The sequence below is a fragment of the Schistocerca piceifrons genome, chromosome X (assembly GCF_021461385.2).
Source record: "Schistocerca piceifrons isolate TAMUIC-IGC-003096 chromosome X, iqSchPice1.1, whole genome shotgun sequence".
Lineage (NCBI taxonomy): Eukaryota > Metazoa > Arthropoda > Insecta > Orthoptera > Acrididae > Schistocerca > Schistocerca piceifrons.
Window position 1 is genome coordinate 617352754 of NC_060149.1, and position 17796 is coordinate 617370549.

General features: G+C 40.5%; 1 protein-coding gene across 2 annotated transcripts in view; it reads right to left on the reverse strand.

Moving 5' to 3' along the window:
* Positions 1–17796, reverse strand: part of LOC124722959 (protein inturned) — a 254525-nt gene that overhangs the window by 14073 nt on the left and 222656 nt on the right. The window contains exons 18-21 of one of the 2 annotated variants that reach the window (XM_047248128.1): positions 11247–11440; positions 9842–9927; positions 5498–5684; positions 3239–3384 (exon numbers count right to left, since the gene is read on the reverse strand). In XM_047248128.1, the coding sequence (XP_047104084.1) occupies positions 3239–3384; positions 5498–5684; positions 9842–9927; positions 11247–11440 (613 nt within the window). The remainder of the gene's footprint in view (positions 1–3238; positions 3385–5497; positions 5685–9841; positions 9928–11246; positions 11441–17796) is intronic. The other variant, XM_047248129.1, reaches the window with a different exon arrangement.

A 17796-nucleotide genomic window follows, 5' to 3' on the forward strand; every position in this document is an offset into this window, starting at 1 on the left:
ACATAGAAAGAAAGATCCTTTATCATTTAGCTACAATATAGAAGGTCAGCAACTGGAAGCAGTTAATTCCATAAATTATCTGGGAGTAGGCATTAGGTGTGATTTAAAATGGAATGACCATATAAAATTAATCATTGGTAAAGCGGATGCCAGACTGAGATCCTAAGGAAATGCAGTCCGAAAACAAAGGAAGTAGGTTACAGTACACTTGTTTGCCCACTGCTTGAATACTGCTCACCGGTGTGGGATCCATACCAGATAGGGTTGATGGAAGAGATAGAGAAGATCAAATGGAGAGCAGCGCGCTTCGTTACAGGATCATTTAGTAATCGTGAAAGCGTTACGGAGATGACAGAGAAACTCCAGTGGAAGACTGCAAGAGAGACACTTAGTAGCTTGGTATGGGATTTTGTTGAAGTTTCGAGAACATACCTTCACCTTCCTCCCACGTATACCTTGCAAAGAGACCATGAGGATAAAATCAGAGAGATTAGAGCCTGCACAGAGGCATACTGACAATCTTTCTTTCCATGAACAGACTGGAATAGAAGGGAGCACCGAAAGAGGTCCTCAAGGTACCCTCCGCCACACACCGTCACATGGCTTGTGGAGTAGGGATGTAGATGTAGATATAGATGTAGTACAAAGTGGAGCATCTTGGAACAGACTTGTCGACTTCCAGCAACAGTAACTTGGGCTATGGCTCTGTTCCTAACACACACACTACTGTATTTGCCCAATAATTCTCTACAAATACTGCCAGCTAGGAACCTGACCTTCCTGAAAATACCTTAGATCTCACCACATTTGGCTCTCTCAAAGAGCCTATAGCTGCACAGAAGGGATGCATAAGTGCAGAACAGATGTTCCCACATATTCAGCCCTACTGCTAGGTCATGATCACAGGAATATCACCTTCAGGTGCAAATTTAATCCTGGTCCTCACTTGTACAGCCTATGACTATCAACAGGGGAGAATTATCCACCATACCAAACTTCCAGTCCAGATTACCTACCGGCTAAATGGGTCACCCCTTATGTTTGACCAATTATGGATGTACCTATCTCCGTACATCATGTGACTGATTGAACAAAAAAGAAAAGACAATAAGTGTGGAAATTGCAAAGAAGAGTGCATAACAGTGTAAAGAGTACTATGTTATGTTATATAATTCACAAGTTTAGCAGCACCTCAGGTTCGGTGATAAAATCTTCCTATTGGGGGTGAGTGTTGTGGCTACACCCTTCTGTGCAGACTTCACAACAAATGGAGAGGCGGGCAACCAAATTACCTACAAAACCTTGTTGCTGTGACTGGAATATTGCTGGCATAGCACGGTGCAAGAACCCCAGCCCGCTGCTGTGGGGAGCTGAATTTCCTCATCCCATGGCTCCACACTCCACTGCCTTTGTCACCTACATGACCAATGCTGGACACAAAACTCAGACCCTTGAAGTACCTTGTCCTAGACTACTGCTAAAGCCAAGACATACTCCACACCAGCTGTTGATCCCATATGGGACAATTAGCTTCTATTACACCAAGCTGCGATATCTACTAGCTGCTGGTCTACCAGCTGTTGCTAGACCTGATGTTTATTGGGCCTGAGCCAGAGCCACCAAGAGGAGGCCACCACTACAATGCCTTCATATGGTCTCTGGGCTTCTCCAAGGGGTCCCAGGTTCAGGTGCCTGGACACCAGCATGGTGTGCACTTGAATGACCTCTGGGTACGTCTGGCTGTCCAGGACATGTACCTGCCACCTGCCAGATACCTGATGTCAATGTTGTGACTCAGTGCCAACACAAATGCCACTTTGCAGAGGCAGCACTCACTCACACTGTGTACTACACTGCTGTGGACTGTGCATTTCGCCTTGCACTGTATTGAGGTAGCAACTTCTGCCTGGGGGTCTACATATGTCACCAAGTCGCTGTCACCAAGCTCTTTACAAGCGTCTTACTGAATAAAGGCTGTTATGGCTAACTGGAAGGCAAGGAAAGCGTTTCTGAAGGAGAGAAATTTGTTAACATCGAGTATAGATTTAAGTGTCAGGAAGTCATTTCTGAAAGTATTTGTATGGAGTGTAGCCATGTATGGAAGTGAAACATGGACGATAAATAGTTTGGACAAGAAGAGAATAGAAGCTTTCGAAATGTGGTGCTACAGAAGAATGCTGAAGATTAGATGGGTAGATCACATAACTAATGAGGAAGTATTGAATAGGATTGGGGAGAAGAGAAGTTTGTGGCACAACTTGACCAGAAGAAGGGATCGGTTGGTAGGACATGTTCTGAGGCATCAAGGGATCACCAATTTAGTATTGGAGGGCAGCGTGGAGGGTAAAAATCGTAGAGGGAGACCAAGAGATGAATACACTAAGCAGATTCAGAAGGATGTATGTTGCAGTAGGTACTGGGAGATGAAGAGGCTTGCACAGGATAGAGTAGCATGGAGAGCTGCATCAAACCAGTCTCAGGACTGAAGACCACAACAACAACATGGCTAACTGAACTCTTCTAATTCCACAAACACCGGGGGGACTGGTGTCATCAGTAAGCAACCCATCGTCCTGCACACGTCATCCTGAGAAGAATATCCTGAGATTTAAAGGTGTTTGTATCCCTGACACTATCACATATTTGACAAGACAAGGATCTTGGTCCATGTGGCTACATAATGTGGCACAACTATAAAAGAAGGTTTCGAGGTTTAATTATGGTACAATTACTTTGACAGAGAATAGGAGTAGGGCATGGGGATGGGCTTCAGACACTCAATGTAAACACAGAAAATTTCTTGACAGCTGAGGGTCTATAGGAGAGGCAGTTTCAAGTGTGGTGTTGCTCCATCATGCCTGCTGAAGTTGTCATGCCTGGGACACAACAGCGCTGTGGTAGGCTGCCCACACATGCAATAATTTGATCCGCCTCGAGAACTTTATGGATTCTGCTGCCTTGCATATATAAAGTCGACACCTTGCTTATCCTGACAGTCAAAAGTTTTAACTGCTGAGGGCAATGACAGTGAGTGCTTATGAAAGTGCTAGGATGTTATCTTAATTGACATGGCTTGAAAATTGAGAGCATTTTCCCCAAGATGTTACATACTGGAAAATAATGATGTTGATCATTCGACTGTAAAACAAAGGAAAGTGCATGAATCTTAATACAGACAGGAGAAAGCAGTAAGAATGGATTCTATGTTAGCAGCAAGAATGGATTCTATGTTACTCACCCTACAACCCAGTATGTCATTGTGGATGCTGATTTTCTTCCACTTTGTGACTGCTGCATGTTCATCTCAAACAACATGCCACATTCTTTAATAGCAACCAATGCTTTGTTTATGATGGCCTTGTTTATTTCCTGATTCATGAGTTTCTGAAGCACAGATAACATGGAAAAAAATCACATCATTTCCATAACCATGTCCACTTGGAAAAGTAACTGAATACAAATTGATAGTACATGTGTGGGTACAAAAATATATTTTTACTGAAGACAGATGCTACAGACTGATAACTCTGTGTGTATGACATACAAACAAATTTTAACCACTCCTGAAGCAAGAGAATTCTGTGCCTATTGCAATTACACAAATCTTGGAAAAATTACTTGCTGTCAGTGATAGTTCAAATGTAAGTTTGTGGATCACAATTGCCTGTTATGCAGCAGGAGAAATACTTGATTAGCTAGCTGCAAAATGTGGTTTTATGCTGTGCATCTGTATGTATTGTTTGAAGTTACCAGTTTAGGTTTTTAGAAAGCAACTTAGGTATGAATACCACTGTAACAAAATTATATCAGAACAACGATGTAAGGAAAAGACAGATCGATATTTACTGTAAAGATGACACATTAAGTTGCAGACATGCACAACTAAAATATACTTACACATATAGCTTTCAGCCACAGCCTTCATTAGAAAAGGAAACACACACATATTGATTCACACAAACAAGCACCTCGCACGCACATGACCACTATCTCTGTCAGCACAGATTGGAATGCAGTTGTCACATAGAATGGAAGCAGCAATCTGGAGGGGGTGAGGAAAGGGAAGGAATAGCAGTGTACAGATGGAGTGAGAGAAGAGCACTGTCTGGCAGTGTGTGCAGGGACTGGACTGCCAAAAGTGACAGTTGCATTCAGGTCAGAGCTGCCAGAGATGACAGCCACATGTGTGTGACATGTAACTGATTGTGTGAATGAATGTATGTGTTTGTGTTTCCTTTTCTGATGAAGTCTCCTAGTTGTGCCTGTCTGCAACTTAATGTGCCATACAATAACTAGCAATCTATCTTTTCCTTACACTGTTGATATTCCAGTCTGGAGTTTCCTTTGTTTAATTATATCAAAACAAATTATTTTACTCAAATAATATTATGAAACATGACACACTGAGTTCATGGTTGATGGGAACCATGAGAATCCAGTTCTGAATGATTTTTCCCATCCCTTAACCACTTTTGATGTTACTGATATTTACCATTATTTTCACTTCAGCAACTACAGTTTTCATATATAATTTTTACATGTTGTTGCTGTGGTCTTCGGTCCAATGACTGGTCTGATGTGGCACTCTATATTAGTATATCCTGTGGGAGCTTCTTCAACTCTGCATAGCTGTTGCAACCTAGATTCGCTTCAACCTGCTTACCGTGTAAAGCCTCGGTCTCCCTCTAAAATGTTTACACTTCCCACATTACCAAACTGATGATTCCTTGATGCCTCAGCAAGTATCCTATAAACTCATTCAGTCTACACTCAAGTGTGTCACAAATTTCTTTTTTCTCTCATTCAGTTCAAGAGTTATTCATTAGTTATTCAATCTATCCACCAAACCTCCAACATTCTTCTGCAGCACCACGTTTCAAAAGGTCCTATTCTCTTCTGATCTATACTGCACACTGTCCATGTTTTACTTCCATATAAGGATACACTGCAAACAAGTACTTTTACAAAAGTCTTGCTAACATGCAAATTTATATTAGCTATTAAAATACTTCTTTTTTTCCAGAAATCTGTTTCTTGCTATTGCTAGTTTACATTCTATATCTTCTCTACTTTGAGCTTCATTTGTTAATTTGCTGCCCAAACAGCAATGTTCATAAACTAATTTTACTGTTTCATGTCATTACCTAATTCCCTCTGTATCACTTGACTTAACTTTAGTACATTCTTTTACCTTCGGTTCACTTTTGTTGATCTTCATCTTGTAATTTCTTTTCAAGAAACTATCCATTCCATACAAGTTAAATCTAACATTTCACTTCCTGTATTTATCCCTGCTATCTTCAGAATTTCAGAGTGTATTCCAATAAACACTGTCAAAAGCTTTCTTTAAATTTGAAAATGCTCTAAATATTTTTGTATATTTTAGAAAATCATGTAACGTCTCAAAACTTTTATATGTCTTTGGATTTTTTAAATGTGTTCCATTTGGTAGTTTATCATACACATAGTTAAAAAGTACATACAACAAAAACAATACCTTGAATGAAACAGTGTTTTGTAGAAGTTTGTGGATAGCTTGGCTGCTGAGTTTAAAGTTTGTGAGAATCTCCTGCATCTTTTGAGATTGCATTTGTTCACTGAAAACTGATGGCGATAAGAGAACACCTTCACAGATGTTAAGATCAACATAATGGAACAACACATTATCATCTCCTGTAGTTAGTCTGGAAGAAATGAAAATGCAAATATTACAATAAATCTTACATTTATTCCATTACAGACATGCACCTCAGTCTTCTGAAAACATTTAACATCAAAATTCTGATTCATACCAACACCAGTTTTTCTAAATAAACAGCTCATTATAGTATCTTATTTAATGATGTTTTCTGGCACAGTCATTAGTTCAGGGAGTCTTTTAGACTAAAAGCATGTATTAAGAGTAATAAGCAGTGTTCAGTCACTAATAATTTGTGTTTTACTTTAAGCAAGTAAGCAGACTGACAAGAGGTTCACAACACACTTAATTCAATGACACATACTAGTATGAAAGTGAAACACTTACACGAAAAACATAGTTTAATAAAACTGAAGGTTGTTTAGAAAGGAATTCCTTAATGACACAAAACATCTGATATACACAGAACTTATTACTAAAGTTAAATTAAAAGCATTTTCCTTGAAAATTGTGTTAACACCATAAAGAATTTATAACTAACAACAAATAGTACGTCTGGTGAAAAGATGATCATATCCATTACTAAACTTCAGCATTATTCTCTATTTCAGCTTGCTCAACAGTAAGTGGAAAGCACGCTACCATACACACATTCCACAATCTGTAAATTGATTTTACATAAGTGACACATTCATCATCCATGCAGAATGTTAAGTCCATACCCTTTGACAAAACATAATTCAGTACCTGGCTTCTGCATCAATGCTTGAGCAGTGAACAACAAACAGTAGCCAATGCACGTAGTTTGCACAGAGAGCGTAATTTGGCCATTTTATTATTCACTTCTTTCTGGAAGTGTACATTAACAATTTATTTTCTGTCTGTCTTCAATATAACTTTTTATTTCTTTACTTTTTTGTATATTTTATGGACGTTAGTGATGTGCATTAGACGTTAGAAGCAAATAGTAGTTCAGTCGGATTTAGTCATAAATATTGGCTCTCAGCTTTTCAGACTATTAGACAGAACAGCTTTATAGATTTCCAAATCTTTCACTTGTTTAATTAGTTGTATCTATTAATAGAAGATGAGTAGGGACTACAAATGTCATGCAAGGGGAATTGCCTGCAGTCTGTAAAAAAATAGAGGCTGTGCTGGCTGCAGTCAAGAGGCTTCAGGTGGCTGCTTCAATCTGCAGGAGCAAAAGGACCACTGGAGTGATGGCTATGGCACCTGTCATGCCACCAGTGTTGCCTGGGATCACTGACACCACTTTACCTTCCAATATAAATGACCTGAGTACTCCATTCTCACCTGAGATTGAATGACAGACAATGGAAGGTTGTAGGCATGTATGTGGGGGAAAAATGCCTGTATTGGCTGTATGGCTATCCCTCCACCCCTTAACAACAGATGTGGTGGACATTTGCTCATATGTTACGACTGGGGCTAATATCTTCATGTGAGGTTCACATTTACACAGAGGGAGTGGTTGCTTGTTCCTTGAAGCTCCTACGTTACAAGACTGACAAGAGTCTCCTAGGAAAATGGCAGACTGGTCCAAAAAGGAAATCCACTGTAGACCCAGTATGTTTGCTCTGTGTGTGTGTGTGTGTGGGGGGGGGGGGGGGGGGGTTATTAGTGATATGGAAGCAGCTTCACTGGTAGCTACTGAATACACAGGGCACAGCTGAGGTACATGTTGTACCAATGCTGACTGTTGTTTGGTGAAATATTAAATTCAGATTACAAGGATAGGCAGGACAACAACAGCGGTGGTGCATAATATCTAATGAGATAAATAGAGAGACAGAATGTGAAACAATGTGAGTGAAGATAAGAATCAAAGTTTGCTTAATACAGTAGTCAGACATTTTCATCATCTGTCCTTATGAGTGCTGCTGTCTTTTTAGGACCTGATGTTTGCCATAAAGCTGAAATCAGTAATCAGTTTAGATAAATTAAAATGTGACCAAGATTGTGAATTCTACATTTTATTTAGATATTAATGTCACCATTCTTCTGGGAAGGTCAAAATGAGACCATTTCAAGCATTTAAGCACATAGTACCATCAGAATGAATTTTCACTCTGCACCTGAGTGCGTGCTGATATGAAATTTCCTGGTAGATTAAAACTGTGTGCCAGACTGAGACTCAAAATCGGGACTTTTGCCTTTCGTGGGCAAGTTATCTACCAACTGAGCTACCCGGGCACCACTCACAACGCATCCTCACAGTTTTACTTCCTCCAATACCTCATCTCCTATCTTCCAAACATCACAGAAGCTCTCCTGTGAACCTGGCAAGACTGGATTAGCCACAGCTTGGGGGATTGTTTCCAATATGAAATTTCACCCTGCAGTGGCGTGTGCACCAATATGAAACTTCCTGACAGATTAAAACTGTGTGCCACACAGAGACAGAAACTAGGGACGTTTGCCTTTTGCAGGCAAGTGCTCTACCAACTGAGTCTGCCAAGAAATTTCTTATCAGCACACACTACGCTGCGGAGTGGAAATTTATTCTGGACACAGTCCCATAGACTGTAGGTAAGCCATATCTCCACAGTATCCCTTCCTCCGGGAGTGCTAGTCTTACAAGGTTTGCAGGAGAGCTTCTGCGAAGTTTAGAAGGTAAGAGATGATGTGCTGGTGGAAGTAAAGCTGTGAGGACGGGTCATAAATTGTGCTTTGGTAGCTCAGTTGGTACAGCACTTGCCTACAAAAGGCAAAGGTCCCAAGTTCAAGTCTCGGTCCAGCACACAGTTTTAATCTGCCAGGAAGTTTCATATCGGGACACACACTGCTGCAGAGTGAAGATTCTTTCCAGAAACAATCCCCCAGGTCCCCCAGGCTGTGGCTAAGCAATATCTCTGCAACATATCATTTCTTCCAGGTGTGCTCATCTTGCAAGGTTTGCAGGAGAGCTTCTGTGAAATTTGCATGGTAGGAGATGAGGTATTGGTGGAAATAAAGCTGTGAGAACAGGTTGTGAGTCGTGCTTGGGTAGCACTTGCCCACGTATGGCCAAGGTCCTGAGTTTGGGTCTTGGTCTGGCATACAGTTTTAATCTTCCAGGAAGTTTCATATAATGCCATGTTTAATAACAGATGCAGTGATTTATTTGTGGGCTATATTCTCTAACTGCACTCTAGGTCAATAATGTCTAATACAAATTGTATTGGTAAAATTTTGGCAGTGTCGCCACTAATACTGAATATAACCTCAAATGTGGTGGCAGAAAAAGGTTTTCCTTGAGTGACAGTATACCCACAGCTTTGCCAGCACATGCCCATGTCACATATATTTAACAAATTTCACACATATTTGTACACATATTTCACCTGTATCTCTAGAAAATTTTGTCCTGCAGTTTCGGTTTCATACAGTTCAATGTTCATGACATTATATCTCCTGAACTATGTCTCGTACAATGAAATAATTTTACAGGTACATACAGTTGTGTGTGTGTGGATCTATCAGCAAAATGTGTTGCAGATAGAGTTGGTAGTAAATAAGTAATAAATTAAAACATCATGCATAATTCAACAGTTTTTCATGCACCTCAGTGTTTATGATATCATATCTCCTGAGCTGTGTGTCATTCAGTGATAATTTTCTCAAGTATACTCAGTGGTACTTTCCGCAAAATGTTTTGTGAATACAATTATTAGTAAAGAAGTTATAATTAATAGGTCATGACTGATATGGCAGCTTTACTGCATGAACAGTGAAAATGTAGTAAGTGATAATTTTTTTCCTTTCATCATTTTGTGGTGGAGGGGGGAAAAGTGAGTAAGAAAAGTCTTGTAAAGGTTTTACATCATGTGTGAAGTTGCTTTCAAGTCGCTAATATAGTCTGGTTAAGTGTGTTCATAAACTATGCTTCCCTTATCCGACCCCTACCTCTGCAAGAGATAGATGGTTCTTATCCCCACTGTTGTTCTTTCGAGGTAGTAAGTATCAAGTATCAAGTTTGGTTGAAACTGATCAAGTGGTTTAGGAGATTTGGAACAAACAAACAAACATACATACTTTCTCTTTTATAATATGCATGGATACTTTTTATTTGCTGATATATGAATCAGCAACTATAGTTTCTTCTAAATGGGATGGTGTATTTTTGTAATGACATTTGATAGATTATGAAATAAGAATACTAATTATTCACATGTTGTAAAGAACAACTGAATTCCAACTTACTTTGATGGTATGATATCATCCATGTCCAATGCTACAGGCTTTCCAAATGATGTTGGATCATAAGGACTGCCCTCAGTGACATGTTCCTGAAAAGAGATCTATTTCAGAAAAATAACTCTTCTTGCTCCAAGGTAAAAAATTAATGGAAACCCCTATAATAGCTGCAGCATATGCAGTGTTAGAAGCTATAAATAAGAAACATGAGCTCATGTGATAGTAGCAATGACTGTTTGAGAAATTGGTTCTTGCACTGAACATGACCTAACTTCTGGAAGGAAATCATATCAAAATTCACCGTCTTTACATTTCATGCTGCCATATTTCCTCATTCCTATGCTTATCCTCTTCCTACAGTGTGAGCACTGAACTTACATTCAACTCTGAGAGGATAGTTCAAAACTGTCTGAAGCTGTCACCAATCATTTAATTTAATCACTGCCTCTTACACCTTCAATCCTGTTCATGTTTCATAGGTGTACTTCCTTAACACATGACATATTTGTGACAATATTTTTTCCATTCAAGGGCCACTGCAGTTTTCATACTGCCTCTCCCCCATTAATTAAAAAAAGGAGAAAAAACTTTCTTTCTACTTAAATTGTTGGTACACTCAAAGCAACAGTTTTTACAGGTCAGATAACCAATGGCTGTACGAGTTGAGAGAGACTCAACTCAGTCACACTACACAATTAATATCTACATCTAAAAAATCCATACCTCTTCAGTGGATTGCAATACTGCTTACGTTAATCACAGAGAGGCAGTTAATAGTATAAATAGAGATTTTTCTCTCGTCTCTCTGAAGAAGAAGGAATTTACAGTCCGGAACGCTGTGTTCTATGATTCAGTCACCTAACCTCTGCTAATGCACTCCTAAAAGTTTTCCATTAGCCTTGTATATTGTTACATTACCCAGTTCCATCCTCATTAATAACTTCTTCATCTTTGAGACCAGATTTATAAACAAATTGTTGGACAGATTTGGGAAACAGTGTGGTCCTACCCTCAGCTAACCATTTCAAAGGCTGCATGGAAGGATCATTTCTAAACTTCTAGAAGCTGCAACCCATTTTGGGGCAACAACTACCTTGACATGTGGTCACTAATAGCACTGTTACTCCTAAAAGAAGAGCAGGACAGATTCATTGTCAGTCAAATGTATGAGTAATTTTATAAATGTAAGTTGCTGTAATATAGCAATGAGTGACAGCTTTTTCTTCTTCTTGGAATTTTCAAGCACCGTAGCACACTAATGATAAATATACACACCAATAACATAAATATACATGTAAGCAAAAAGTGTAGGTCAAAACAGTTTGTAATGTTCTAACAAAAAGATATAAAAGAGATTACTGCATTATTTACTCTATTGTACATAAATCATGTATCACAGATAAGCAATTACCTCCCAGTCAGATTCCGACTCTTCTGATTGTTCTGAAGGTGATTCAGAAAATCTGTCTACACTGCCATGTCTTGTAATACGTTCTCTTTCAGCTCTCCGACCCAAAATGGGAGCTGACTCGTCACTCATTTCACTCATGACACTTGTTGCCTGACTAGCTGAGTCTTCTGATGTAGAGCCTTGTAGTGACACACCTACACAAGACATAACATTTGACAGAGAGAGAGGGGAGAGAGAGAGAGAGAGAGAGAGAGAGAGAGAGAGAGAGAGAAAGGCTCGTGCATACAACTTTCATTTTTGCTCGAGTCACTCTGATTTCCAGAAATTTTATGTGAAACTTGACATTATAAATTAAATCATCATAAAAATTCAAGCAGCATGCATAATTAAATTATTAGACACTGTACAGAGGGCTACTGAGCAATATCTATTACATTGTTATGTCTCCTAAATAATACATGTCTGATAGTAATGTAGAACTTAGTTTGTTTCTCATTTTAAGATAATTACTGAAATTTGTGGCTCTACTTGTGGAAGATAAAACACTATGACTTAGTAATGTGTCAAATTCCGCAAATAGATTTTAATCAACAATAAATCATGAGATCAACAGAGTGATATATGTGTTTAATGACTTGGAACTTTGTGTCCTAAATTCTGTAAGACAATCATATCATATATGTCGCTACAGAGGTGGGACAGGAGATCTGAGGTTCAACATTCCTTTTCTATGAGGTCATTAGATCCAGAGCATATGCACAGATTGGACAATAATGTGGCGCGTATTGGTAAAATCTTTTTTAAGGAGTCATCCTGATATTTACATTAAATGGTTTATGGAAACCACAGTAAACTTAACATCTGGATGGCTGGATGGAGATATAGATGCAGGTCCTCCCAAATACAAGACTAGTATGGACTTTTATATGATGAGTAAAAAAATATATTCAAATGCTGTGATAAATGTGGTACACACATTGCCTGACATAAAAAGCAGAGCATCCAGAAGCAGAGGAGGAAAGGAAATGAATCTTAAAGGGTTGAGAAGGTATGCGATGTTATTACAGTGATTATACACTACTGGCCATTAAAATTGCTACACTGAGAAGAAATGCAGATGATAAACGGGTATTCATTGGACACATATATTCTACTGGAACTGACATGTGATTACATTTTCACGCAATATGGGTGCACAGATCCTGAGAAATCAGTACCCAGAACAACCACCTCTGGCCATAATAACAGCCTTGATACGCCTGGGCATTGAGTCAAACAGAGATTGGATGGCGCGTACAGGTAGAGCTGCCCATGCAGCTTCAATACGATACCACAGTTCATCAAGAGTAGTGACTGGCGTATTGTGCTCGGCCACCACTGACCAGACGTTTTCTATTGGTGAGAGATCTGGAGAATGTGCTGGCCAGGGCAGCAGTCGAACATTTTCTGTATCCAGAAAGGCCTGTACAGGACCTGCAACAGTAGGGTTTTGCAGGGATCAAACGAAGGGTAGAGCTATGGGTCGTAACACATCTGAAATGTAACGTCCACTGTTCAAAGTGCCATCAATGCGAACAAGAGGTGACCGAGACGTGTAACCAATGGCACCCCATATCATCACGACGGGTGATACGCCAGTATGGCGATGACGAATACACGCTTCCAAAGTGTGTGCACCACATTGTCGCCAAACAAGGATGCGACCATCATGATGGTGTAAACAGAACCTGGGTTCATCCGAAAAAATGATGTTTTACCATTCGTGCACCCAGGTTCGTCATTGAGTACACCATTGCAGGCACTCCTGTCTGTGATGCAGCGTTAAGGGTAACCACAGCCATGGTCTCTGAGCTGATAGTCCATGCTGCTGCAAACGTCATTGAACTTTTCATGGATCGAGACGTGGCTGCACGATCCGTTGCAGCCATGTGGATAAGATGCCTGTCATCTCGACTGCTAGTGATACGAGGCCATTGGGATCCAGCACGGCATTCCGTATTACCCTCCTGAACCCGCCAATTCCATATTCTGCTAACAGTCATTGGATCTCAACCATCGCGAGCAGCAATGTCGTGATACGATAAACCACAATAGTGATAGGCTACAATCTGACCTTTATCAAAGTCGGAAACGTGATGGTATGCATTTCTCCTCCTTACACGAGGCATCACAACAACGTTTCACCAGGCAATGCCAGTCAACTGCTGTTTGTGTATGAGAAATCGGTTGAAAACTTTCCTCATGTCAGCATGTTGTAGGTGTCGTCACTGGCGCCAACCTTGTGTGAATGCTCTGAAAAACTAATCATTTGCATATCACAGCATCTTCTTCCTGTCAGTTAAATTACACGTCATCTTCATTGTCGTAGCAATTTTAATGGCCAGTAGTGTAAAATTGAATCAAATTTACAAAGTACTTGACAGGACAAGCCCTTTTATCAGTATGCAATTGCACCCCCTTCGGTGGTGGTGGTGGTGGTTAGTGTTTAACGTCCCGTCGACAACGAGGTCATTAGAGACGGAGCGCAAGCTCGGGTTAAGGAAGGATTGGGAAGGAAATCGGCTGTGCCCTTTCAAAGGAACCATCCCGGCATTTGCCTGAAACGATTTAGGGAAATCATGGAAAACCTAAATCAGGATGGCTGGAGACGGGATTGAACCGTCGTCCTCCCGAATGCGAGTCCAGTGTGCTAACCACTGCGCCACCTCGCTCGGTGCACCCCCTTTGGCCTTGGACAAATGCACTGATCTGGTTGTGAAGGACATCATAAAACCACAGCATTTTCTCCCAAGGCAATCTGGCCTACAACTGTTGTAACTGATCCTTGATATCCTGGATACTGGTACTGGGACAGAGTTGACATCCAAGCTGATCACACACGTTCTGTCAGGAACAGATGTGGGAATCAGGCTGGCCACAGGAACATTCCAACATCATACAGACAGTTCATACAGACATGTGTCATTTCCTGTTGACAAATGGCACTTCAATACCGTCACATGAGAGGCAAAAGTTGAGGATGCAGGACATCCACGACGTACCCTTGTGTCAGCAGATTTCCCTCAGTCACTACCAGATGTGATCTAATGTCATACCTGATGGCTCTCCACACCAGAACATAGGGAGTAAAAATGCTGTGCCTCCACAAAACATTGGAAGAATTGAGCCTTTCCCAAGATCACCACCATACTCGCCAACAATAGTTACATGGAGTAGTGCATTACCACAATAACACATTATGACATCATTCAGCAGCAGTCAATGCTTCCTAGTCATGGCACCAATTCACACGCAGCTATTTGTGTTGTGGTATTAATGGCAGAATATCCATGGGATGGGAATTCCCTAGGTTGTGTATTGCTAATCCCCAACCAATGGTTCAGGATAACACAGAATGTTGCAGGGAGACCACTACTTGTTCTCAGATGGCTAGTGCAGATGTGATGGGGTTGAAATGTGCTTGGTGCACAATAAGGTGATCCCCATCATGCTGGTCAGATGTGGTCGACTAGAGCCCTTACATTGAACTAGTCTTCCCTCACATTCCCATGCAGTCTGACATTGAGCCACTGTTACATCCGAATGCCCACAAATCTAGATATTGCATGATTTGATCAGCTGGCCAAATGGAGAGCCATAATGAGGCCCCTTTCAAACTCAGTCAGGTAGTGATAACATTGCCTCACACATGTAGGCAGCATCTCCACATCCTTTTAAGTGATCACCCAACATCTGACACTGTTCACATTACTTATACACTGATTAACCAGAACATTATGACCATCTACCTAACAACCAGTATGTCCTGCTTTGGCATGGATAACAGTGTAAATGTGTTATGGCAGGGAAGCAATGAGGCCTTGGTAGGTCGCTGGAGGGAGTTGGCACCACATCTGCACACACAAGTCACCTAATTCAAGTAAATTCCAGCGATGGGGTTGATGAGCTCTGATGCCATGTTCAGTTAATCCCAGATGTGTTCAATTGGGTTCAGATCTGGTGAGTTGGGGGCCGAGTACATCAACTGTAACTCACCACTATGTTCCTTGAACCACTCCATCACACACCTCGCCTTACGACATGGCACTTTTTGTTGCTGAAAAATGCCCAGTGCTGTCAGTAAACATGATCATCATGAAAGGGTGTACATGGTCTGCAACAAGTGTATGATACTCCTTGGTGGTCGTGGTGCCTTGCATGAGCTGCACTGGACCCATGGATCCCCCTGTGAATGTTGCCCAGAGCATAATGCAGCCACTACCAGCTTGTCTCCATCCTGCAGTACAGGTGTCAAGGAGTTATTCCCCTGGAAGATGACAGATTCATGCCTTCCCATCAGCATGATGAGGAAGGTATCTGGATTCATCAGACCATGCAACACTCTGCCACAGAGCCAACATCCAGTGCCAATGGTCTCATGCCCATTTCAAGCATAGCTGCTGATGTCATGATATTAATATTGGCACATGGATGGGTCACCGGATGGGAACGTCCATCATTAGGAGTGTTCGGTGCGCTGTGTTTCCAGACACAGTTGTACTCTGCCCAGCACTGAAATGTGATGTTAGTTCCACTACAGTTCACCGCCTGTCATGTTTTACCAGTATGCCCAGCCTACGACATCTGACACCTGTACCGAGGGGTGGCTGCCGAAACCCAAGATGTCAGGACATAGTTTCACCTTGGTTTTGCCACACTCACCACAGTGCTCCTCGAACACCTGACAATACATGCAGTTTCTGAAATGTTCATGCCAAGCCTCTGGGTCATCACAATCTGCTCTCGGTCAAACTCAGATACATCATGCACATTCCCCATTCTACCCACAGACAGCAATGACATTAGATGTACCGTGTGTGTGTCTGACTATCAGTCATTCCTTGCCAGATGCTGCTGCTATTGCCTGAATAAGTTTATATCAATAGTAGGTTGGTTGTCATAATGTTCTGGCTAATCAGTGAACACCCTACCAGGCCTGGTAACAACATAACAATCAGCAACAGTAGTGCATTCTGCTGGCAGTTCTACGTGTTACAGAGTCTTGCAGCTATTAATCATGTACATATGCACCAGTGGTGTATGTGTGTGTATAGCTATACTGAGATCTGACCACGTCTTCTGAGTGCATCAGTTTTTTTTGTCAGGCAGTGTATTTTGTGACAGAATTTCACACAATGATTTCTTCCTCATTAGTGCCCTTCCTGTTATGACCTGTCAAACATGTTCAAATAACTGAATCCCAAGATTTTGTCTGTCGCAGCACTGTAAGACAGAGCTTTCCCCATTATTTTATTCATTAAGTAGGAATCTCATGAATACCGACTTGGTGAATGAATGTTGGCTGGTTTGAAAACACTGTATGCCACATGTGGAGATGGAGCTCTCTCATTGTTTATGTTCAGTTCCCCCACCCTCTAATGTCTATTAGTTTTTCCAATACAACATGTATCAGGAGAGTTTTGCAATGCAACGTCCCAGGTGAACAAGCCCCAACCTGCTTTTGTGTGTCACACATCTACCTTTATAATCCAAAAGCCACCATACGGTGTATGTAGTGGAGAACAGAGCGTGCGCTACTACACTCTTGATGTCTGTTTTCTTTATTTTATGGGAATGTGGAAAAAAGAAAATATATCTATGAGGGAAAGATATTAAGACAAATGGCTACCTCATGATGCAGATGTGTTAAAATCATATATCCAAGACTGACTTTCATAAGCTAATTCTTTTAACATGACTGCTAGTAAAAAATTTACCCTGGCATCTGCAGTAAGTTATGTGAGATTGATTTCTTACCTCAAACAGATACTCTACTGGAATTTTCTATGAATGAATTGGTCTCACTGATATGGTATGATGACTATATTTAGTTGTCAGATGGCACAAGGAAGAAATGCCTTGAAGACATGTTTGGAAGAATGAAGAGATGGTCTATTGGAAATTATTTTTTTAAAAAAGTACTATAGCTTTTACTGTGGATTTTTTAAATCATCAATTTTTAATTTTTTTCCAGATTTCTCTATTCATCCTATTAGAAGGAAAGATGAACATGCTGCTGGCTGTGCAGTCATAACTGTATTTGTACTCTGGGTGAAACATACACACACATTATTTCTTCATCTCATTGTAAGACCCATAATTTAAAATTGATCCTGGTATTCTCTACTCGTGTAGTCTGCTATTCTCATGTCTCATAGGGTGTTTCCAATATGTTATTTTCACTTTTCCAGAGCCAAATATTCTTTGTACTGCTATACAGACTGATTACAAGATGCTATACAAGCCAAAATTTCGAAGTAATTTGGTACAATACACACACATGACTACAGTACTTTAGCTTGTTGACTGTACAGCACCTTAAAAAGCTCATGAAGTCTCAGAGGTGTAATGACAAAGAACTTGAAACTAGTACCATATGCAATTATGCTGTGTCATTAATTTTAGAGCTGCTTTCAAGTTCTATATTATTATATGATATACATAAAATAGCATACATTCTTCATGTGGCTAAATTTGTTTCTTTATAATATTTTGTCATTTTATTTCATAT